The 20587-nt window shown below is 42.2% G+C and overlaps 5 protein-coding genes across 5 annotated transcripts; 4 read left to right on the top strand and 1 right to left on the bottom strand.

The window, feature by feature from the left end:
- Positions 1-550: 550 nt before the first annotated feature.
- LOC134177877 (uncharacterized) lies at positions 551-2057 on the top strand. The gene is made up of 4 exons (XM_062644652.1): positions 551-742; positions 801-989; positions 1054-1218; positions 1273-2057. The coding sequence occupies exons 1-4, from the start codon at positions 584-586 to the stop codon at positions 1465-1467; spliced, it is 708 nt and encodes a 235-aa protein (XP_062500636.1). The 5' UTR covers positions 551-583; the 3' UTR covers positions 1468-2057.
- Positions 2058-2062: 5 nt separating this feature from the next.
- On the bottom strand, positions 2063-6893 carry LOC134177876 (Bardet-Biedl syndrome 4 protein-like). Its single transcript, XM_062644651.1, has 16 exons — positions 6780-6893; positions 6633-6712; positions 6500-6563; positions 6049-6160; positions 5917-5989; positions 5841-5859; positions 5753-5787; positions 5518-5645; positions 5412-5466; positions 5276-5344; positions 5043-5195; positions 2832-2923; positions 2682-2761; positions 2547-2616; positions 2354-2483; positions 2063-2300 (listed from the first exon to the last, which is right to left on the bottom strand). The coding sequence occupies exons 1-16, from the start codon at positions 6883-6885 to the stop codon at positions 2127-2129; spliced, it is 1440 nt and encodes a 479-aa protein (XP_062500635.1). The 5' UTR covers positions 6886-6893; the 3' UTR covers positions 2063-2126.
- LOC134177875 (uncharacterized) lies at positions 3361-4991 on the top strand. The gene has a single exon (XM_062644650.1). It carries the CDS (start codon positions 3439-3441, stop codon positions 4918-4920), a length of 1482 nt encoding a protein of 493 aa, XP_062500634.1. The 5' UTR covers positions 3361-3438; the 3' UTR covers positions 4921-4991.
- A 371-nt stretch (positions 6894-7264) lies between the features above and the next one.
- On the top strand, positions 7265-10093 carry LOC134177970 (pachytene checkpoint protein 2 homolog). Its single transcript, XM_062644749.1, has 17 exons — positions 7265-7422; positions 7506-7695; positions 7753-7879; positions 7947-8002; positions 8064-8104; positions 8162-8211; positions 8273-8345; positions 8399-8462; positions 8518-8604; positions 8663-8769; positions 8830-8898; positions 8963-9047; positions 9128-9168; positions 9235-9252; positions 9311-9364; positions 9445-9514; positions 9574-10093. Exons 1-17 carry the CDS (start codon positions 7379-7381, stop codon positions 9667-9669), a joined length of 1272 nt encoding a protein of 423 aa, XP_062500733.1. The 5' UTR covers positions 7265-7378; the 3' UTR covers positions 9670-10093.
- A 183-nt stretch (positions 10094-10276) lies between these two features.
- On the top strand, positions 10277-20324 carry LOC134179153 (uncharacterized). The gene is made up of 27 exons (XM_062646045.1): positions 10277-10934; positions 11525-11567; positions 11624-11749; positions 11952-13214; positions 13281-13587; positions 14271-14821; positions 14882-15355; positions 15531-15797; positions 15866-16064; positions 16126-16460; positions 16689-16843; positions 16912-17029; positions 17093-17185; positions 17253-17342; positions 17399-17480; positions 17563-17717; positions 17780-18184; positions 18256-18441; positions 18511-18648; positions 18714-18851; positions 18925-19044; positions 19111-19233; positions 19294-19370; positions 19431-19537; positions 19719-20048; positions 20109-20136; positions 20203-20324. Exons 1-27 carry the CDS (start codon positions 10923-10925, stop codon positions 20206-20208), a joined length of 5928 nt encoding a protein of 1975 aa, XP_062502029.1. The 5' UTR covers positions 10277-10922; the 3' UTR covers positions 20209-20324.
- The last annotated feature ends 263 nt before the right edge of the window (positions 20325-20587 follow it).

The following is a 20587-nucleotide window of genomic DNA, read 5'->3' as shown; positions in this document are numbered from 1 at the left end:
ACTCCTCTAGAGACGTCATACATCTTGCGGTGCGGTACAACTACGTCATTTCATTTAGCACTAGCGTTGCTTCTCCTTCTGTAATTACGTAACATAACGTCACTAGCCACATTCTCATCAATTAGATTAGATTTTAGTCTAGGCAGCTCGGGTGACTGATGAGATGTAAAACTGGTACACTACAGTACAGAAATTATCTACACTAGACTCTGTACATTAGCTTTGGTAGGTGCGCGGTCGGTCTAATGCTACTGGCTTGAGAAATAACGCGAAATTGAAAGCTGTATTATAAGAATACAAAAAACTGTCTAGATATACAGCTAGTCATCCAACTACCTATCTTCCCAATTTTGAGGATAGTTTTCTAGACTAAGTAAACAGCTGCTTGATGTTTGTCCGTGATGCTTTTCAATATTTAAATAGTTCCGTTCTAATATTAGTGGGAGCATCTGAAAATTGAAAGCACACGTACAGAAAGAAAGGTACGTGTAGACGCACGTGGAAGGTCGCACGTTGTGCCGCCGCCGCTTTGTGGTGGGTAAACCGAGGCCACACGTGACTCACAGGACAGCGAGTACACGTCATGGCGGAGCTCGTTAGGTCTCAAGTTCACTTCTCTGGTCAGGTAGATTGTCCGTCCTTCCAACCCCATTTCCTCAAGCCTAATTTCTGCACGAGCTGCTCTAAACTGCTAGACAAGCATGCTGCACACGCAGTGTCCACCGACGATATTATTCTAAAGGCAAGCAACGTTTAGTACTGTGTGATTGCCATTAATACAACAAATTGGTGATGTTTAGGCTCTGGAATTCTCACAAAAAGGAGAAAAAATTCCGAGCCTCGTTTTAGATTCTACAGACACAACTGGAGCTTTGTATCTGGGCGGATATAAATCTGTTATGAATGACGCGTTTCTTGTGGAGCATAAAATCGGAGCAATTGTCAATACCGCCAAGGGGCTGGAAAATGTATTTGGACCAAGCTACAAGGTTCACATTCTGATTCCAACACAAAAATGTACTGACCAAGTGTAATGTCTAATTGTTGTTTCAGCGAGCAGTTGAAAAGGCATACCAAGACCTCAAGATTGAGTTTCTTAGAACTCAGTGGGTTGATGATACACATGAAAAGATACCTCCACAAAGTCTGGCTGAAGTAGTGAAATTCATTGAGAAGCACAGATCAGAAAAAACCTCGGTCTTAGTCCACTGTGCTCAAGTCAGTTCAACTCCTTAGATCAACATGTAGTCGTAAAACTAAATTTGTTTCCAGGGCAAGTCCAGGTCTGCTACTGCAGTTGTGGCTTATATTATGGTGAAGAATAGTTTGGACACAAATGGGGCTTTAAAATTTGTACAGGAGAAACGAGCTATGGCTGAACCAAACTCTGGCTTCATGAAGGCATTGCAAGATTTTGAAAGATCGTCTGTATTCCTAACTCTACGAGAGAATACTCCACGATCTTGAATCATACTTTGAGCTTTCCCATGTAACCATCTTACTAAAATCTAAACATGCTAGGAACACTCAACAGCATGGATCACAAATCATCTGCAATTATCAAATCGTCTGTGACTGCTGCCAACATTTCTATATAGCATCAGAGAGCAATGTTGATAGCAGTTACATCGACATAGGTGTACAATTATAGCAATATAAGAGTAGGCTCCACTGCCAACCAGGAAGTGTTGGATATGTATGAAGTTTCTATGCCTTCCAATTTACGTCAATGTACCGAAAACTGTTAGGTTAACTTGGTAGTATGCTAGCAATTATTGGCACTAGATGCTATTATTAAATGCATTCACATTACCCTAGGGCCTATCTAGAAGAGAAAACTACCAACAAGAGGTCAGTGCAAAACTGGAAGAGTGCCCACAAATGGCTACCGTACCCATCAAATACTCAGTTTACCCCACATAACAATTTTATTGAGATTTTAAAATGTCTGATTTGATTGCAAGTATTGATTCTGTAATATTGGGTATTCTTCTAATGTATAGCTGCATGTGCATGTGTTGCATCAAGCTAATAGTACTGTGTCTAGACGAGGCCCAAGAGATGTGTATCTCATCTCACGTATGCATATACATAAGAAGATTACAGAACTAAAATCAAGCCATTAGTCAAGACTGACCAGCCGTGGCCATTGGTTTACGAGTGCCTTGTGAACCATCACTATTTCTTGGCTTTGGTGAATTTTTCATTGGATGATTACCAGCGGCTGCTACAGTTTCTCTCCACACGAGCTCTTCCCCCACTTGAAGTGCAGGCCCTAGACGTGAACTCACAGCAAGGACCTAAGAATGAAGTAAGTCAGCACAGTATCACGTGTTAACAAGGATAGAAAAACCTCTGGATCGACTTCTCCCTGTTGTGCTGTAAAATTTTCCTCAAAGAACTTAAATTGTTGAGAAGCCGCCCGATGATCACCCGCTTTATAGAGACAAAGAGAGTAGTTAAGACGAATGGTAGGATTCGTTCTAAAATGTAAGTAAAATGAATTAGTCTTACAATCAAATTTACATCTGAACAAAATATCACACGGTTCTAGTCCTGCTGCTTGTTCATAAGCCTTCCTTGCTGTTTCAAAGTCATCTAAGTGCGTCAAAGCAACTACATATATACAGAGGTACAGTGAGTATAACAACCTAACAATATAGACTGTTGAACATTGATACCTGCTAATAGCATAAATATCTGCCCATTACGTGGTCGGAGTGTCAAAGCTGCCTTGAGGAAGTGAAACGCGGAAGCATACCTATGTTTATTGTGAAACCAAAATATCCTTGAAACAGCATGTAGGAAAAACCTAAGAATCAATTGTTTACTGCTTGAAGGTCAAGTGCACAAGTCCAAGATTGTATTGTATCTTCCATTCAAACGGTGCCAGATACGAGGCTCTTTTCAAACAACTAATGGCCTATTAATTTAAAAAAGTGACACCAACACACACGCAGTCACAATTTCTACGGTAATAGATAAATTGATTCACACTCCATAATATTGAAAAAAGAAACATAACAATGATTCCTTTGTGAGTTCCCTTCCGTCATGAAAGCGTAACCGCACAATAGGCAGGAAGTGATAGGCAGGAAGTGCGTCTGCGCCAGTTGTGAGACACGTGCAGCAACAGTACATTGTACCCTGCTAACAGGTTAGCAACCAACTAGTATGACACAGGCAAGCAAGCGATCAAGACAACCAAGAAACTTCAATCATTGTAGCAGTCATAATTTTGGTGTAGTATTGTAATCGCCAATTAGTCGCCAGAAATTCACCCGGAAATCGGGTTTGTGTGTCACCCGCAGGCTGTGGTTGTGGTTTCCCTCCTAGCCGGTGACGTGTGGTAATGACGTGAAACTGCGGGTGATGTACAATTTGCAAAAGATGTGGGATTCAGCACAATGAAATCAATGCAGAGCAAAGTGCCTATAAATGCACCGCAAACGAAGTGCAACTCATCAGTTTCGAACTCTCAGAACGTCAAAGGCTCGTCCGATGGCCGCGTCTATTCTGGCATTAGCCTTTGCTCTACTGTCCGTCTGCAGCGCAATACCGCTTAATAATATTCCGTTAGAGTCGGATGCTTCTCAATGTCAAACATGTCAGGAGCGGTTCAACGATAAAGACTTCGCGCTAGTGAAGGCAACTCTGTCGGACATCAGCAACTCGTGGAAAGAGCTAACATACAACAACGGCAAGCTGCACCGTTCCAACTCCGGCAACGACGACACCTCAATCAAAGCGCGTCTCTGCTTCACCGTTCGCGAGGTCTCTCCAAACGCTGTCGTTTCTCATCTCTCCGGCGTCCAGGAGCACACGCATTGCAACACAGCGTTACAAGCGCACGTGCTCGAGACATGCGCAACCTACGATGCCTTCTACTCAATCCGAAAATTCTCCGGATTAAAACTCGACCGTGACTTTCTCGAAGCGGTGGCCGTCCGACAGGACACGAACACCGTCGCCTGCACAATCGTTGCCCAGAAAAACGTCGCAAATCCGTACGCAAACGTACTCTACCCACCGGACACACAAAACCGCGTAGTCCGCGGTACCGTCCACCTGTCGGGAGCCCGAGTGTGCCCCGCAGCCGATGGACAAAACACAGACGTTTGCCTGCTAGTAAACTACGACATCAACGAGTCGGTAAGCTCGAGTGCCGCCGACCGAATTGCTCGCAACATTCTAGCTCGATGGCACAAAAATCTACAAAGTTGCTCTCAAAATGACGACAGTCCGACATCGACTCCGACGGTTTCTCTATCGCAGCGGGTCGTTAAAGAACTCATTGCCGCCGAACGAGACCATTCGGAAGTCGACGGATGGAATCACATTCCCGGAACGGACAAGGCAGATGTATACTTCAAGCACTGGGCCGGCACCACCGTCTACGCCTTCAAATCGTTTTACAAGGTGTCCGTACCAGCGTGCACTTTAGTTAATATCCTGACTGATTACAGTTCCCGCTCTCGCTGGGACTTGACCTTCCCACAGGTCACTATTCTCAACAACGACACTAATGTACAGACTGTACACTGGGAACTGCTTCTTCATGAGCCGTTTGTGAATAGGGACGCGATTCTTCACTCTACACTCGTCCAATTACCAGCAAGAGGTCATTTGATTGGTTATATCAATGCCGAGGATGATCAGCTACCACCTCATCCTGGGATTGTCCGAGCCATAGCCTATCCGTCGGCCATCTTTATTCGCCCGCACCCACATATTCCAAAGAAATCGTTTGTGAGTTACAACTTGCATATGGACCTCGGACAAGGCATCAGTCCAGTTCAATACAAGGCACTGCTTCGGATTCGTATCCTCTGGGCAAATTGGGTCGAGCAGTTCTATGAGAAGCTGATTACAACTGGAACATTGGGCAACATCAAAAGCAGCTTTGAAGTAACTTGCTAACTATACATTTGAGTTTAATATGTAGGATGATAATTACAATATGATAAATATACAATTCTATTAGACAATGACTTGTGTATGCAACGTGTGTATGCATTTTACGAATGCAACTCACTACTCACCGCCACGTGCTTTCCTTTGCCAAAGAAGCACATGCCGATGTTGTTCCACAGCTGTGGCGACTCAGGAGCAGTCTGTATCACTGCTCTGTACTTGGTTAGAGCAACGTCGTTGTCTCCCTGTCCCTGGATTATCGATCCAGCTGCGAGAATTGCCTTCCCGAGTCAAAAAATTAAACACAAAAACGTTTGTGCCCATTTCTTTACAACAACAAAAATGTGCAAAAATTTATTACCTTGAAATGAGTTGGGTCATATGTCAAAGCATTTCCCAGCATGTTCATAGCTTTCTGTGGCTGGGAAGTCTTCCAAAAAGAAGAATTCCATGACAAAAAGTGACCAACCGATTCATGCATAAGACATCAAACATACCTCGAGATACAGCAATCCTAGAGTCGCCATCAAGTCAGGGTTCTCGGGATTAAATCTAAAAATCAATCATCGCTAACAGTAAATGCCAGCAGAAGACTAAACATACTCAACAGCATGTCGATACAAATCTTGTGCCATGCTTATCTCTCCTTGAAGTAAATAAACGCGTCCAAGATGGATAAACGAGATGACAGCCCTGTTCAACTGGATTGCCTTTCGTAGACATTCCCGAGCCTACCAGGTGCATACAACCAATTACATGTACAAAAGTCTGTGTACAAGCTTAATTAATCAACTACCACAAATCAAATTTCGAAAACAACAATAATGACAACTTGTACCTGACTGTAATCTTTCAAGTGTATGTAGCACACACCTGGGAGAGACACACTCATGATTGACACATTGCAAATGCAAAAGCTAACACACCTTGGTTGTGACATATCTCCTGAAAGTAAGACACAAAATGTCAAACAAACAATTATAAAAATAAATTTTGACATACCCAATCTCTTGGACTCAATCGAGCGGCATCGTTGTATGCTTCCAGTGCAGCTCGGTGTCTTCCCAGCAGAAACCTGTAGGTAGCACATAAAATTAGCACTCGACTGCGAATCTGTGAGTTGAATGTGCATACAAGGATCTTGCAACTTGCTTTGTAACGGCTGCACTCTGTTTGTTTAACTGATGAGCCTGTTTGAAGAAATCTAACGACATCTCGATATTGCCATCACGTCGCTCGATCAGACCTGTTTGTTCAAGGGTTCGATAAAGTTAGTTACTTCAAATACATTTAACAAAACGAAAGGCTACCACAAAACTCCACAACTACCCCCGTTTGAACACAGTTGTAAGCACACTAGCCTGTCAAGAATAATTGTTCTCCTCAACATGACATTTTGATTTTGAGATTTAAATTTTATTGCAAATACGCCTGTACCGTAAATTTATGTATGTAAGATACGAATACATGTACCATAAATGTATGTATAGTGTAGTGTACTTGTACTGCATGCTTACTATATGGTACACGCATGCGCGCGGTACCACATAGTCAAGTCTGGAGTTTCGAGGCCATCCCAGTCAACCTTGCACGTAGAGAGCATACTCGCACATGCCCTGTGTCTCTTGCAGTTGCTCGTGGATGAGAGACTAGAATTCAAATTCGGATAAATAGACAATCGAACAACAAACCGATACTAGAGGCTTGCTACGACGAACCTTGCAAGCATCGAGTTCTTTCCGAACGTAATGTAGGTGTATCAACCAGTTTTTGTTCTCAAAGATTGGCAACTCGGGAGCTGAAAACGAACAGACAGATGAGAGTAACCGTGACAACGGAGAAGCCAACAACATCACGAAAAACACCTTTTCCTCTAACAACACGACGGTGTGTAGGCCCTGCTGGGGCAGACTTTTGCTGTACGCCTTCTGCTTGTGAAGGTGATGCCTCCTTCGTCTCGTTATCAGCCATTTCCAGTCTAGTCAATAACGCGCGCGTTAATCAAGCCTCGGAGACCGGTGCACAGCAGCGCAAAGAGGGTGCAGTAACATGTGGGCGCATAATATTTGCATGAGCTGAGCATTCATAACTTAATTAAGCCTAACATATCACCTAAATGTGCTCAACGTACTTATTATAGAAATTTGGTACTAGACGAACTAGGATAGTGGTGAAGTTAGAGTCACTCGTTGGCAAACTAAGCAGTTTCTTTCTTATCTAGCAATATCAACAATTTACTATTACTGTAGATGCAACCAACATGTCGAGTGTAGGGATTCCAAGACCCGATGACGCAGCGCGGTCACGAAGACAGAACGCAATTTTTCATTCAAACCGCAACAAACGCCGAAACCTGACTTGACTAGCTGCTGGCAGGCGACCCTCTTTCTTCTTCGTCTTATCGCTTCAGAATTCGTTTAATTTGTTTTGCAATCGATAGTTCACTTCGCCTCCAGCATCTAGAATGTCAACTCCCATTCACATAGAAATATGTATTAAGAATTCAAGGTATACAGTCTAGGCTTATGCAAGCACATCAGCACAGTGACTCGTTATGTAATTCTGACCTCCAACCGTTTTGTACGTTCCAGTTCTGCTACTAAGTTGGAGGTCAAAGAGTATGTGTCGAGGTTTGTATCTCGCACTCGTTTGGAGCTGCAGAACGGCTTTCTGTCTTTCAAAACTTTCAATGACGAGCCGTACCTTGCTGAAAATGTTTATTGTATTACCTGCGATGTCGGAGATTCATTACAACTACCAGGATTTCAACCTAAAACTCTCGTAAGTGCTTCACCATATGCTAATAATTTGTGTCCATGCCGTTTCTCCGTCGAGTAGTTAGAGAAGAAATGGACACCGTGTTTTCACCTTTACCGACTAAATGGTAGCGAGCGAGAGGGATATGATATCGGAGCTCAAGAAGACGAGACCATATCGACTGCTTCCCAATGGACATTACCCTGCAGTAGACTGCCATCACTCAATAAATAATTTTGCAGTAGATCATTAGAATGCATTGTCATTTTTTCCAGGAGAGTTTCATGGTCTTTGGGAAAATCTAGTCTACAACAGCAATTTGAAAGATCAAGTGAGCTGCACACCCACGGCAACTCTCAAGCTAACTGCATGTGTTGCTCCATTATGTCTAGCTCTTGTCTTACGCCAACACAGCATTAATGTTCTCTGATCGGTAAGTGGCAGTGACAATTTACTGCCCTAAACGTAGACATAAACACGAGTTTCTCAGTCAAGTGAATTCGCACATAGTGTCTTGCAACAGAGTCGTTTTGCTGCACGGTACCGACGTGTCTATATTATATTGAGATCAAGTGTATTCAATACATCCTAGTCGTTGCAGGACCACCGGGCACAGGAAAGACGTCGCTTTGCAGAGCTTTAGCTCAAAAACTTGCCATTCGTCTCGGTGACAGGTGCAGTTTGCACATAACCTACACCCAAGCGTTACAAGTCTCTGTTTTCGTAGATACCTTCAAACCCTTCTCATTGAAATAAACAGCCACAGTTTATTCTCCAAGTGGTTTTCAGAGGTATTTTGCTTTGAGTATTGAATAAATGGTAACGATCCGCGCCTGTCTGTTTCAGAGCGGAAAGCTTGTGCACAGAATGTTTGAAGACATAAGAGCCAAGACAAGAAATCCAGAGCTATTAATCTGCGTTCTCATTGACGAGGCAACCGGTCTTCTCTTTTATTGCTATGAATGACACGATGTGTTCGTTCTATCTAAAGGTCGAAAGTCTAACGGCAGCACGCAGTGCAGCCATTAAAGGAACCGATCCATCGGATGCTATTCGCGTTGTCAACGCTTTCCTCACACAGATAGACCGCATCAAAAAGTAAGGAGCACTGAACGTCTCTACATTAGTCATACCCATAACTAAACATTGACTGTTTAGGCATTCAAATGTCTTGATCTTGACGACGTCTAACGTGACAGGAGCGATAGACGTGGCCTTTGTCGACAGGTGATCATAAACAACGACAAACACTGTATGTGTTCACAAAATGTGACTTTGTCCAACGTGCTAGAGCTGACATCAAGCACTATATTGGTGTGCCGTCAGCTGCGGCAGCATATAGTATCTACCGTTCTTGCTTCCAAGAGCTCTCACGGGTAAAGTAGGCGTTAGACCATAGCATATCACGTCTACATATCTAAACGGTAATACCGCGACTAAACACGTGTCTGTCTAGGTTGGAATAATCAAGACGGGAGAAAAACTACTTGATCTCAGGTACGACAACTACAGACTGGATTATTACATAACTACAACTAAAAATCTTAACGCTTTGCGCAACAGGGCTCTTGACATTTTGAGGCAAGATTCAGCTCGAAGCAATACAAATTCAATTTAGAATGTAAAGTTGTGTGCGCAGGATGGCAGAAAACCCCATTACGAGACTCAGTCTGCGCCTGCTAGACATAGCCAGGTACATCAACCTTCACGCTTTCATATCAATCTCGACAATTCATTGTAACCGTGCTGCGTTTCTTCCGTCTGTCTGTATAGGCAAAGCAACGGCTTCAGTGGTCGGACTCTAAGAAAGCTACCTTTCCTAGCGTACGCTCTCTACTTTAAGGTTAGCTACACTAACGTATTCTCACTCACACATTTGTGATTATTGATTGTGAATTTCAGGGAGGAAACGTCACTGCGGAGATGTTTCTTGACATGCTAGAGGCTGTTGTGCAAAAACAACACAAAGACAGAGAAAACATGGACGTCGAACAGTGATATTTCTAGGCTATCGTTCAAAGTACCAGTTAAGTTAATTAAGGCGGAATTGTGTCTAGTGTTTCCCCTGCATACGTACAAAATAATTTGCCAATCAAGCTGTCTATATATAACAGTCGTTTGCAGCAAAATAGACAAACACAGTACATATACCCTAGCAAGCAACAATATTTTTATCACAAGTTATTGAGTCGGTATACGTACTGGCTGGAAAATCATCCTGTGATAATATTGAAGCTCCTCTATGCTTTCTTTGATGTCGTTCAAGGCCCTAGCACAACAAATTTAAAGATTAGCAGCAATGTGTGTGTGTGTGTGTGTGTGTGTGTGTGTGTGTGTGTGTGTGTGTGTGTGCGCGTGTGTGTGTGTGTGTAGACAGTTAGACAGGTAGAGACATACAAACAAATTAATAAGTACGGATGGACACACACACACACACACACACACACACACACACACACACACACACACACACACACACACACACACACACACACACACACACACACACACACACACACACACACACACACACACACACACACACACACACACACACACACACACACACACACACACACACACACACACACACACACACACACACCTAGAGAGAAAACGTTGCAATATGGTATCCACAACAGTTACTGAGTACAAGTCAAGTTCTGTCTAGCTATTTGTAACATATTAATTAATTATTTAAAATCTACAGCGAACAGCCTAGATAATATCTGATATCGATCACAACACGCTCAACCGTACAGCGCCATGCATCTACATGTTTACGCCATACCACTCCATCACATCTCTTCCTCGATCTTGTTTCACGAATCACGTGATTACAAAACGCAAGACAACTAGTCTACAAAATACATCTAGAACACGATCTACTACACAGGATCATAAAATTCAGACTTGAGCACGTGAGTGAGCACATGTTTACGTTTCTCGGCAATCAACATATCCGATTGTAAGAAAACACACCGAACATCACACAATACAATGCTAGTAGCATGCGCACAGCGTACGTAGCTTGAGTATTCTCAACTGCCTTGTCATGCAGTTTCCACCTGCTTGTAGTTAATTACTTTATCGGTCCTTCTCAGACTTGCATGCTTTCCTAATCAAATTACCGTACACAAATTTGGGATATTTTTATTACAGTACGAAAACACATAGCACGCTTATCTCTGTGTGGTAGTCGTTACAGATTCGTCTCTCTGACCTGCAAACTACAAAACAAGCAAGTCTGGATGTCGAGACCAGTAAGTTCAATTAGCTAGCTAGTATTCTGAACATGCATGCACATTTCTAGCTAGGGTTGAGATGCATTTTCAGACACTGCATGCATGATTCTCTGCGGCTGTAAAGAGCTAGCCCACCCGCATGTCCTGTCGATCAGCGGTCGCTCAACAACCGGTGGGAGATATCCAAACGAAAACCGAAACTTGGAACACACCCTTGCATTGTTTTGAGATCTCGCAATTTTAGTTGCTAAATAAACATGCATCACATACAATCGCGCAGTATTGCAGCACTCAACTCAACGCGTACTGACTCCAATCGAAGCGTGGACTCAAGTAGCCATCCAGTTTTTTTGCCTGCAGCAATTAACGCAATGCGACCCTACATTATCTACACATGCAATACTGCAATGCATGCGCACCAACACAAGAACCTAGGGCCACCGCAATCCGGCCACTAGACTATATAACCATGGCGCAAGCCTGTACCAGTCTCTCCACCTACTCCTTTAGCTTTGCAAACGAGACTTGAACAGTACAGTCGCGTCTAGAGGTCGAGAGCAATCTAGTAGCTACGGAACAATTCATCTGTTTTGGTATCTGTATTACAGATACTAATTCTACTCCTTCAGCTCGTTACGAGTCACTATCAAGGTAAATAGAACATTTCTAACGTTACTCAGTGCTCAGTGGGAGACAATTTTCTGCAGTGTCCGCACAATCCAAAAGGGCGTGTACAGCCAACGAGTTCATCTGTACTGATGGCCAGTGTGTGTCATCTGAGAAGAGATGCGACGGAAACTTCGATTGCAGTGACCGCTCTGACGAAAACTGTTGTAAGTTTCGAGTGTCTTTGTACTGTAGACTTCTAACACTAAAGTAGGTAGACACACTCTTTGTTAGCTAACAACGCCTTTGTCATTCTGAATGCCAATGAGATGTTGTGCTGAAAATACTCCTCTATATTTAGAACTAGTTGTTACATTCTAACAACAACATTTTATGATAGACATTAATGTATACAATTGACATTTACAGGTGATCAAAACAGCAATTCTGGCAAAGAATTTGTCCTCGGATTTATGAAAAACTACGATTCACAAGGAGATATCTACCTTTTCCTGACATCACCCAAATCTCTCAATTATACTGTGGTGGCACCAAGACATGGTATCTCACAGTCAGGATTTCTGTTGGCCAACACTCTTGTCTCTGTACAACTTAATACATCATTGCTTATGCCTCATGGCATCAGTGACCGAGGAATATTAGTTAGGTCGACAGAAGATATGACTGTGTATGGTCTCAATCAACAAAAATACACGACTGATGCTTTCTTAGCTCTTCCTACATACATACAAGGTCTACAATATGTTGTACCCTCATACAGTCAACTATCATCATCACACCAAAGCCTGATTGGTATAGTAGGCATTCACAACAATACACAAGTCACAATTACGTTGGCCTCCACTGCTAGCGATGGTACTACATCCCATAATGCCAGTGCTAATGTTACATACACAATAAATTGGATGGAAACATTGCAACTTCACGGATATGACCTGACGGGAAGCCGTGTTTATTCAGACAAAACAGTTACAGTGTTTGGAGGACATGAATGTGCAAATATACCTGTAGGCAAAGGCGCTTGTGATCATCTAGTGGAGCAAGTCCCTCCAATAACAACGCTTGGTAAACATTTTGCCACTGTACCATTAGCAACAAGAACTGCAGGAGATAGATTTCGTGCAATAGCATCAAAAGATGGCACCAACCTTACAATTAATGGGCAGTTGCAGGCATCCAATTTGCAAGCAGGACAATTCCACGAATTCACAACTTCTTCTACCACTTTCCTGTCCATTGAAGCCACTCAACCAATACTACTAATGCAGTACTCACAAGGCTCAGCTGTTGACGATACAATTTCTGACCCATTCATGTTGATGATCCCTCCAGTTGAACAATACAGATCAAGATATATCATCAGTACGCCACCAGATCAGCCAGTACCATTCAGTAACTACTTGGCGATCATTGTAACGGATGACAGAAAGGATGGACTGAGACTTGATGATCAACCATTAAATTCTTCTGTCGTGTGGAACAATATTCCTGGTCAGACACTTGCAGGAGCTAATGTACCAATATCGATAGGATCGCACACCATCCATCATGTGGATAAGAGCAACTTTGGACTGAGTATCTATGGTTTTGAAGATTACGATTCATATGGATATCCTGGAGGACTGCAACTGAAGGCACAGTGTGTTGTACAAACTCCTGATCAAATTACAGGTTTTTATCACATCATTATCTTATTGTTTTCTCATAACTGATGTGTCCTCTGTTGTGATTGCAAAGATATAAACGAGTGTGCTCTAAATAATGGTCGAGGTCCCTGCCAATACGCGTGCACTAACACATTTGGATCGTTCCAGTGTTCTTGCCAACAAGGTTACTTCTTACAAGCTGATCGAGTTTCATGTCGTAAATCTCCTCAGCAGTGTCTTTGTTCGAGCAAGGGCAATGGCATATGCATAAGGGGTGGTTTGTGTGAATGTCGATTAGGATGGGGTGGTCCAACTTGCTCAGATCCACAATGTCATCTTGTTAATCATTGCTCTGGCAAAGGAAAGTGCATTGCACCCAACAAATGTCAATGCAACAGGTTAGTTCACAAACACAAACACACACACACACACACACACACACACACACACACACACACACACACACACGTACACACATGCACATGCACACGCACGCATGCATGCACACACACACACACACACACACACACACACACACACACACACACACACACACACACACACACACACACAATGTTGGACAAATGTTAAGCCCTCCAAATCTTTCGACGTCGACCTTGAGGTCAGTTGCGGAGATAGCTCCCCCTGCCTCTAGAGACAGGGCCTCCATGCGCTACAATCCACCTGGAGCTTGGCCAGAGTCATCCAGGGGCACTGACAATAGCGCAGCTCTGGGACTGGATACCAAGGCCCACGTACCCGTCTGCTGCATGATGTTGCTGCCAAGCCAGCGGTCATGTCCACCCCAGTCAATGACCAGGTACTCATTTATACTCCTGAGTCGAGAGAAGCAAGTGTGGGCGAGTTTCTCGCTCAAGAAAACTGCGACAGTGTCGCCTCCACCAGGATCGAACCTTCAACCCTCATCACGGAATACAAGATCCCGGATGTCATCACCAAAGCTCTATCATCTGCACTATTCCCCCCCTCTCCCCCCTACACACACGGCATTCATGCATTCACATGCAATATATATATAGCATTATATATATATATTCTTAATATCGGTATGATTGGACAGAGGTTGGACAGGATTTGCCTGTGCTGTCAGTACTTGTCCACAGTTCACCACGTGTGCTGCTTGTTCTGAGGTACCCCACTGTGGCTGGTGCGACTCACAAAAGAAGTGCATGACAGGGACAGGATTTGGACCATCAGACAAAGACACTTCATGCCCTGAATGGTTTTTCTACAGTTGCATAATTGTGAAAAATTCTTCAGTTGACGGAAATACCATCACCTCATCCAACCCTTTCTCTTACCGAATTCAAGTAATTGACTGTGATGAGACATGTATTGTCTCGGCACACCTTGATAACAGCATTTCAACTCCAGGAAGTCAAATGTTTTGTGATCGGCGTAAACGAGCCTGTAGAAGCTTGTCTAACTGCTATGAAAAACGTTCAGACTTATCATGTGCTATGACCAACAATGTTGTCTGTCGTGTCCATTCTGAGTCACAATGTCCAGGTGGTCAACCACAATTTGATGACCGACTTATTGTTGGCCCAAAAAATCAATCAACTATAATAACAGGAGGAGGAAATGATGATCCTGGAGAAATTGTGATCAGTAAGATGAAATACTGTACTGGTATAATTTTCTAAACTTGCCCATTCTTTTTTTCTACAGTTCCAGAAGGTGTTGACATTCCAAATACAAGAATAGATTTCATGTTTCACGTCTACTGTGCCACCTTCCAAAACCTATCTAAATGGAACAACTACGGCTGTTTCTGTGATTCATCTAAGACGGCAGACTTGGTAATAGACAGACAACCAGTTGATGAAACAGACAAGTGCTGTAAGGAACATGACAAATGCTATTCTGCTGCTCCATCCAGTTGTGACTGTCACAAAGTACAATTGTTTGCATACAAAGCAGGATGTAACAACTTAGCTAAAGGATTCTGTGAAGATGTGTTTCTCACCAGTCAAAATGATGAATGCAAACGTTACTGTTGCCAATGTGATTTCACTGGAGCTGAATGTCTTGCACACAGAAGAAACACAAAGACAGACATACTGTGGCGTAATTGGTTAGACCCAACGAAAAGCCAATGCAATCAGAGGTGTGGAAAAGTTCCAGGATGTGACTGCAAACCAGGTTATAAACTGCTTTTGTAGAGGAGTGCAACAATTTTTGAAAATGAAGTTAACAACTAATTTATGTATTCATTTACTAACTGAAGTAAAATTATAAATACAAAGTAGCAAATATATTAATGAACTACAATTAAATTAAATAACTATTCAACTCTTGATATATTACGATTGCTTAGCATGTTCTGGCAACGGATTTATTGAGAGTGTGGGACGTGATTCATTCTGTCTCTGCTTTCCTGGATGGCAAGGACAATGCTGTGACCAGCCTGACTGTTCCTGCCATAATTCTAATTATCCAGACTGTTCAGGAAATGGTGTTTGTAGAGCAGCAATAGCAGACAATAATCCAAGCTGCTCTTGCAGCCAAGGCTGGAGAGGATCTTGCTGTGAGAACAGAATACCTGTGAGAAGGTCAGGAGACCCGCATCTATCTACAGCTGATGGTACAATAATTAAGCATCACATATTGCACCACTCACATATAAGACTGATCAAATTCTTTTATTTACAGGACTTGAATTTGATTATTTTGGAATCGGAGAATTCTGGGACTGCAGAAGCAAGGAGAATGACTTTGGTGTACAGATAAGATTTTTTGGTTACAAAACAACGTCCTTCACTGGTGCAGTTGCTATCAAGACAGGAAACACCACAACAACCATCTACACACTCAACAACACCGCTGGACAAACCCACTTGCCCAAACTAAGGTAACAAACAGTTAGCAACTCAATAGAAACACTTAGCAAGTGCATCATGTGTTGTTTACAGGATAAATGAAACACTTGTGAATGATACTTGGGATGATTATCCTACTGTCTACACCATAGATTCAGATTATGCGAAACTTTATGTACAACCAACTAGAACCAATGGCTCTATAGTGCAGTATCTCTTCCAATTCAATTCTGGTGCCACATATACAGTAGATGTTCGATACAGCGACATGCTGGAAAGACAATATATTGACACAGAAATAGGACTGGTTGCATCCTTCCTACATCAGACAGAAGGTCTGTGTGGGTATATGGACAATCACATGGACAACGATTTGGTCACACCTGATGGAAGACAGCTGACCAACACAACAGACTTTGCAGAATCATGTGAGCTAAATCAACACTGCAAGCATACACACACACACACACACACACACACACACACACACACACACACACACACACACACACACACACACACACACACACACACACACACACACACACACACACACACACACACACACACACACACACACACAAACAAACAAACAAACAAACAAACAAACAAACACACACACACACCTGTATCCACTGTTTTCATTCTTATTGCAGGGCGTGTTGACCTGAGTGCTACCAAAATAGATGACAATGTATGGTCATGGACATACTCTAACTTTCACCCAGATGATCCACTTGATTCTGCATACACAAATCCATATCACAGAACTGTATATGGGACAGAACAGTTAGATAGCACAAAAAGAAAAGTAACTAAAGAACATTTTTTACATTTTCTATTCTACATACAACTGAATTAACTTATTGCATGCTGCAGGAAGCGGAACGAGAATGTGCTGCCCTTGTATTGCAAGGAAAGCTTCTTAACGATTGCATTCTGGATAGAGCATTGACTGGAGACAGCACAATTATACAGCAGCAAGCATTCCAACAAGGTCGTTAAGATATTGATATACCAGTAATGACTGTCCTAAACAAGTCCGGTTGGTCTCTTGCAGGAAAATGTCCTAATGATTGCTCTAATCGAGGCCAGTGCAGTAATAGATCATGCATTTGCATAGACAGCTGGATGGGTGAAGACTGCAGCCTAGGTATTGCACATTACAGAGTAGACCAAAGTGAGTCTTTCCTCTTGATTGCAATTTTTGATTGCTTTAGGTGGCTGTGACAACTGTCCCACAAATAGTCAGTGCATTGATGGATTTTGCAAATGCAATTTTGGCTATGTTGGGACAAATTGCTCAAAAGGTGTGTTTTATGCTAATAAATTAAATAGTCATTCGTCACTTCAATTTTGATTGTAGCTACATGTGAGATGGTCAAAAATTGTACTAATGCAACACATGGGCTATGCAAGGCTCCCAATGTGTGTCGATGTAACCCGGGGTAAAAATCCATTATACATTTTAATGAACCTGTTTACTGACAATTAAGCTATGCTGCTTGCAATTATTGTCATTATCATTAGCTACCTGGGTGATGATTGCAGTACACCAGCATTATGTACTCACAACTGTTCACATCAAGGCACTTGTGTTGGAGATAATAAGTGTCTCTGCTATTACGGATGGGGAGGAAGCACTTGCAACGACAAAACATGCGAGAACTTGGCATACTGTTCTGGTACTAATGTTGGCAGGTCTTGTCACTAACATGTCTAATTGCCAGTTTACTATGTGTATCAGGTCATGGCTCTTGCCGTTCAGATGGAACTTGTCAGTGCAATGCAGGCTGGCGTGGAAGTTCATGTGATCTGTTCAGTTGTGATGGTGTCAGTGACTGTTATGGTCATGGAGACTGTGTTGAAGCAGACAAGTGTAGCTGCCATGTTGGTTATACAGGAGTAGCTTGCAACATCTCTACTTCATGTCCATCCAAACGAAATTGCAGTGACAATGGTGTGTGTATAAATGCAAACACTTGTCTCTGTTTCTCTGGATACTTTGGTGATGAATGTGAAACATTCGAATGCAGTCAGGGATGCTCAGGTCGAGGCACTTGTGAAGCACCGGATATCTGCTCTTGTATACTTGGCTGGACTGGATCAGACTGCTCAGTACCGTCCTGCGAACAACTACACTATTGCTCAGGTACACATCATTTTAATTCTAACCAATGTAGACACAACTCACTTGAGTCTTGCTTGACTTGCAACATACAGGTAATGGCAAATGTGTTGGTCCTGACACTTGTCAATGTGACGATGGATGGGGTGGACTGCTGTGTAATGATTTTGACTGTAGCTCTGGCAACAGAAGTGGCAATTGCTCTTTTAATGGCAACTGTAGTAGACCAGGAGTTTGTGCTTGCAACTCTGGCTATTGCGGAGACGACTGTCAATACCCAAGTAAAACAACGAGAAGCAGTTGCATCACTTAATTTTGATAGTTATACAGTTGCACATTTGTTTGTTCAGTCATAAACGAGTGTGAGGGCCTGAGTAATGGCACCATGATATATCCCTGTCATCAAGTCTGCATTGATACTTGTGAATCATACAAGTGTACTTGCTCACCTGGCTATATCTTGAATGATGACCTTTCAACATGTCAAGGCAAGTTGTCTCTCACGTACCGGTGTTGTTTCAAGATTGTGTTATTTGAAGAATTCTCCATGTAGACATCGATGAGTGCAATACAACTGCCTTTACCATTCGTCTGAACAACTGTGCACAAATGTGCTCAAATATTCCAGGATCCTACTCCTGCAGCTGTAGTGCCGGTTACCAGCTTTCAAATGATCAAGGCTCTTGCGATGGTATGACTGATGATGTTCAAACATAATTCTACTGAAAGATAAAAACATACATGCCCACAATGCTGCTTTACAGATGTAGATGAATGTGGCGTAAGTGACCATTGCAGTCAGCAGTGCACAAACACAGTTGGCTCTTACAACTGCAGCTGCAGAAATGGCTATCGACTCAATGATGACCGAATAACATGTGATGGTACAACTGCTCTGCAAGTCCTGTCGCCTGTCATCTCAATTAATTGTTTTATAATTTTGTTTCCAGACATCAACGAGTGCAAGGAAAAGAGTTCTGACTGCTCACACTTGTGTTTCAACACAATTGGCTCATTTGAATGTGGCTGTACATATAAGAAGCTACTGGCAAAAGATGGCAAAACCTGCATAGGTTGTTTATCACGTATCAATGCGTCCTTTGATTAGCTATAATAGTTGTTAATTAATACAGACCCCCCAACTGCTTCTCCAAAAGATTTCCTTGTTGGTGCAACACAAGCAATAATTTCAAACATCTCTAGCGAAGAAGTCCATCTCTATCTGATGTTTTTAACTCTATTTTTGTCTATTTGGTACTGTTATTTCTAGTTTGAACGGCGTCAGTCACTATTCTACCAAAACGTTACCCGAGAAGTGTGGAATTATTGTCAACTTCCTGCAAATAATCAATGCGGCAATTTCACTAAAGCCAAAACGTAAGAAATATCTATTCATTAATACCTCTGATTAATAATTATGTATAAGTTGTTATTATATGCTGTAAGTAACATTATGTTACAATTATATGTTATTAAACAATGTGAATTATATGAAATACGTATATATTACTATAAGACACGTACACATCTAATTTCGTGTGATAATGTTAATGTGTAGGGCAAACCTCTATCTTCAATTTGCGTCAACAGTCTCTTACAATACCTCACTTGTGGTCACATTCTATGTTTTCTCCATTGACGTTTCTACACATGCGATCTTCATAATTCCAGCTGATCAAGTGGTTCTTGCTCTAGCTAACAGCACTGCACTACAAAAGGCTGGATTCGAAGTAGTCAGATTAGCTGTTGTATTTCCACCTTCAACAGAAACACCTACAGAGAGTCCCGAATCCAGTAGCACCTCTAACACCATTTTGATTGCTGCTGTAGTTGGAAGTGTTGGTGGAATAATCTTACTTCTCTTTGTCAGTTATTGCATCTACTGCTGGTATTTGTAATTGTGCTATTTATTCGATACACATAATAGTAACTTTCTTATTTCTTACAGCTACAAGAAACAAGGAAAGGGATATCTTGTAAGATCATGCAGATTTCACATACATTAATACCACTTCACTGGTAGTGCTGTCTTGTTGTTTTAGATCTAAGATCACAGGACAAGCTGACATGGGTGGTTTATGTGTCTTTCAATTAAGTTGCCAGAGTTGACTGATTGTCTCGCTTATATGCTGAATATGGAAACTGACTCATTCAATTTGTGACCTAAATTTGTTAGTCTTGCAATTAGTATGCAATATGCAAAATACAACACAAACTTAGTAGACTTGGTAAATACTCTTGCAGCCAATGACCACAGCCAACTAAATCACATGCTCCTTTGAATTATATCTACTTTAGTAAAATTCTTAATTAAATTTAAATGTTATGAGCCGTCTTGTTGCTGCATGTTTAATTGTGACAAGTACTACTATACACTGTAGTACACGCAGACGCCAGACTCAAGACGCAAAACGCACGCAGGATAGT

Source organism: Corticium candelabrum, chromosome 4, assembly GCF_963422355.1.
Source record: "Corticium candelabrum chromosome 4, ooCorCand1.1, whole genome shotgun sequence".
NCBI lineage: Eukaryota > Metazoa > Porifera > Homoscleromorpha > Homosclerophorida > Plakinidae > Corticium > Corticium candelabrum.
This window is presented reverse-complemented; position numbering and strand designations above follow the sequence as displayed.

What these genes read in the sequence shown, in the direction of transcription:
- LOC134179153 (XM_062646045.1), top strand. An exon ending in CGTTACGAGTCACTATCAAG is followed by an intron (nt 11,568 to 11,623) that starts GTAAATAGAACA and finishes AATTTTCTGCAG; the next exon opens with TGTCCGCACAATCCAAAAGG. An exon ending in AACAAATGTCAATGCAACAG is followed by an intron (nt 13,588 to 14,270) that starts GTTAGTTCACAA and finishes ATGATTGGACAG; the next exon opens with AGGTTGGACAGGATTTGCCT.
- LOC134177970 (XM_062644749.1), top strand. Translation starts at nt 7,379, where the DNA reads ATGTCAACTCCCATTCACATAGAAATATGTATTAAGAATTCAAG. An exon ending in CCAATGGACATTACCCTGCA is followed by an intron (nt 7,880 to 7,946) that starts GTAGACTGCCAT and finishes CATTTTTTCCAG; the next exon opens with GAGAGTTTCATGGTCTTTGG. An exon ending in GCTTCCAAGAGCTCTCACGG is followed by an intron (nt 9,048 to 9,127) that starts GTAAAGTAGGCG and finishes GTGTCTGTCTAG; the next exon opens with GTTGGAATAATCAAGACGGG.
- LOC134177875 (XM_062644650.1), top strand. Translation starts at nt 3,439, where the DNA reads ATGCACCGCAAACGAAGTGCAACTCATCAGTTTCGAACTCTCAGAACG.
- LOC134177877 (XM_062644652.1), top strand. Translation starts at nt 584, where the DNA reads ATGGCGGAGCTCGTTAGGTCTCAAGTTCACTTCTCTGGTCAGGTAGAT. An exon ending in TATTTGGACCAAGCTACAAG is followed by an intron (nt 990 to 1,053) that starts GTTCACATTCTG and finishes TTGTTGTTTCAG; the next exon opens with CGAGCAGTTGAAAAGGCATA. An exon ending in TCTTAGTCCACTGTGCTCAA is followed by an intron (nt 1,219 to 1,272) that starts GTCAGTTCAACT and finishes ATTTGTTTCCAG; the next exon opens with GGCAAGTCCAGGTCTGCTAC.
- LOC134177876 (XM_062644651.1), bottom strand. Translation starts at nt 6,885, where the DNA reads ATGGCTGATAACGAGACGAAGGAGGCATCACCTTCACAAGCAGAAGGC. An exon ending in AAGAACTCGATGCTTGCAAG is followed by an intron (nt 6,564 to 6,632) that starts GTTCGTCGTAGC and finishes TTTGAATTCTAG; the next exon opens with TCTCTCATCCACGAGCAACT. An exon ending in GTGCACTTGACCTTCAAGCA is followed by an intron (nt 2,762 to 2,831) that starts GTAAACAATTGA and finishes CAATAAACATAG; the next exon opens with GTATGCTTCCGCGTTTCACT.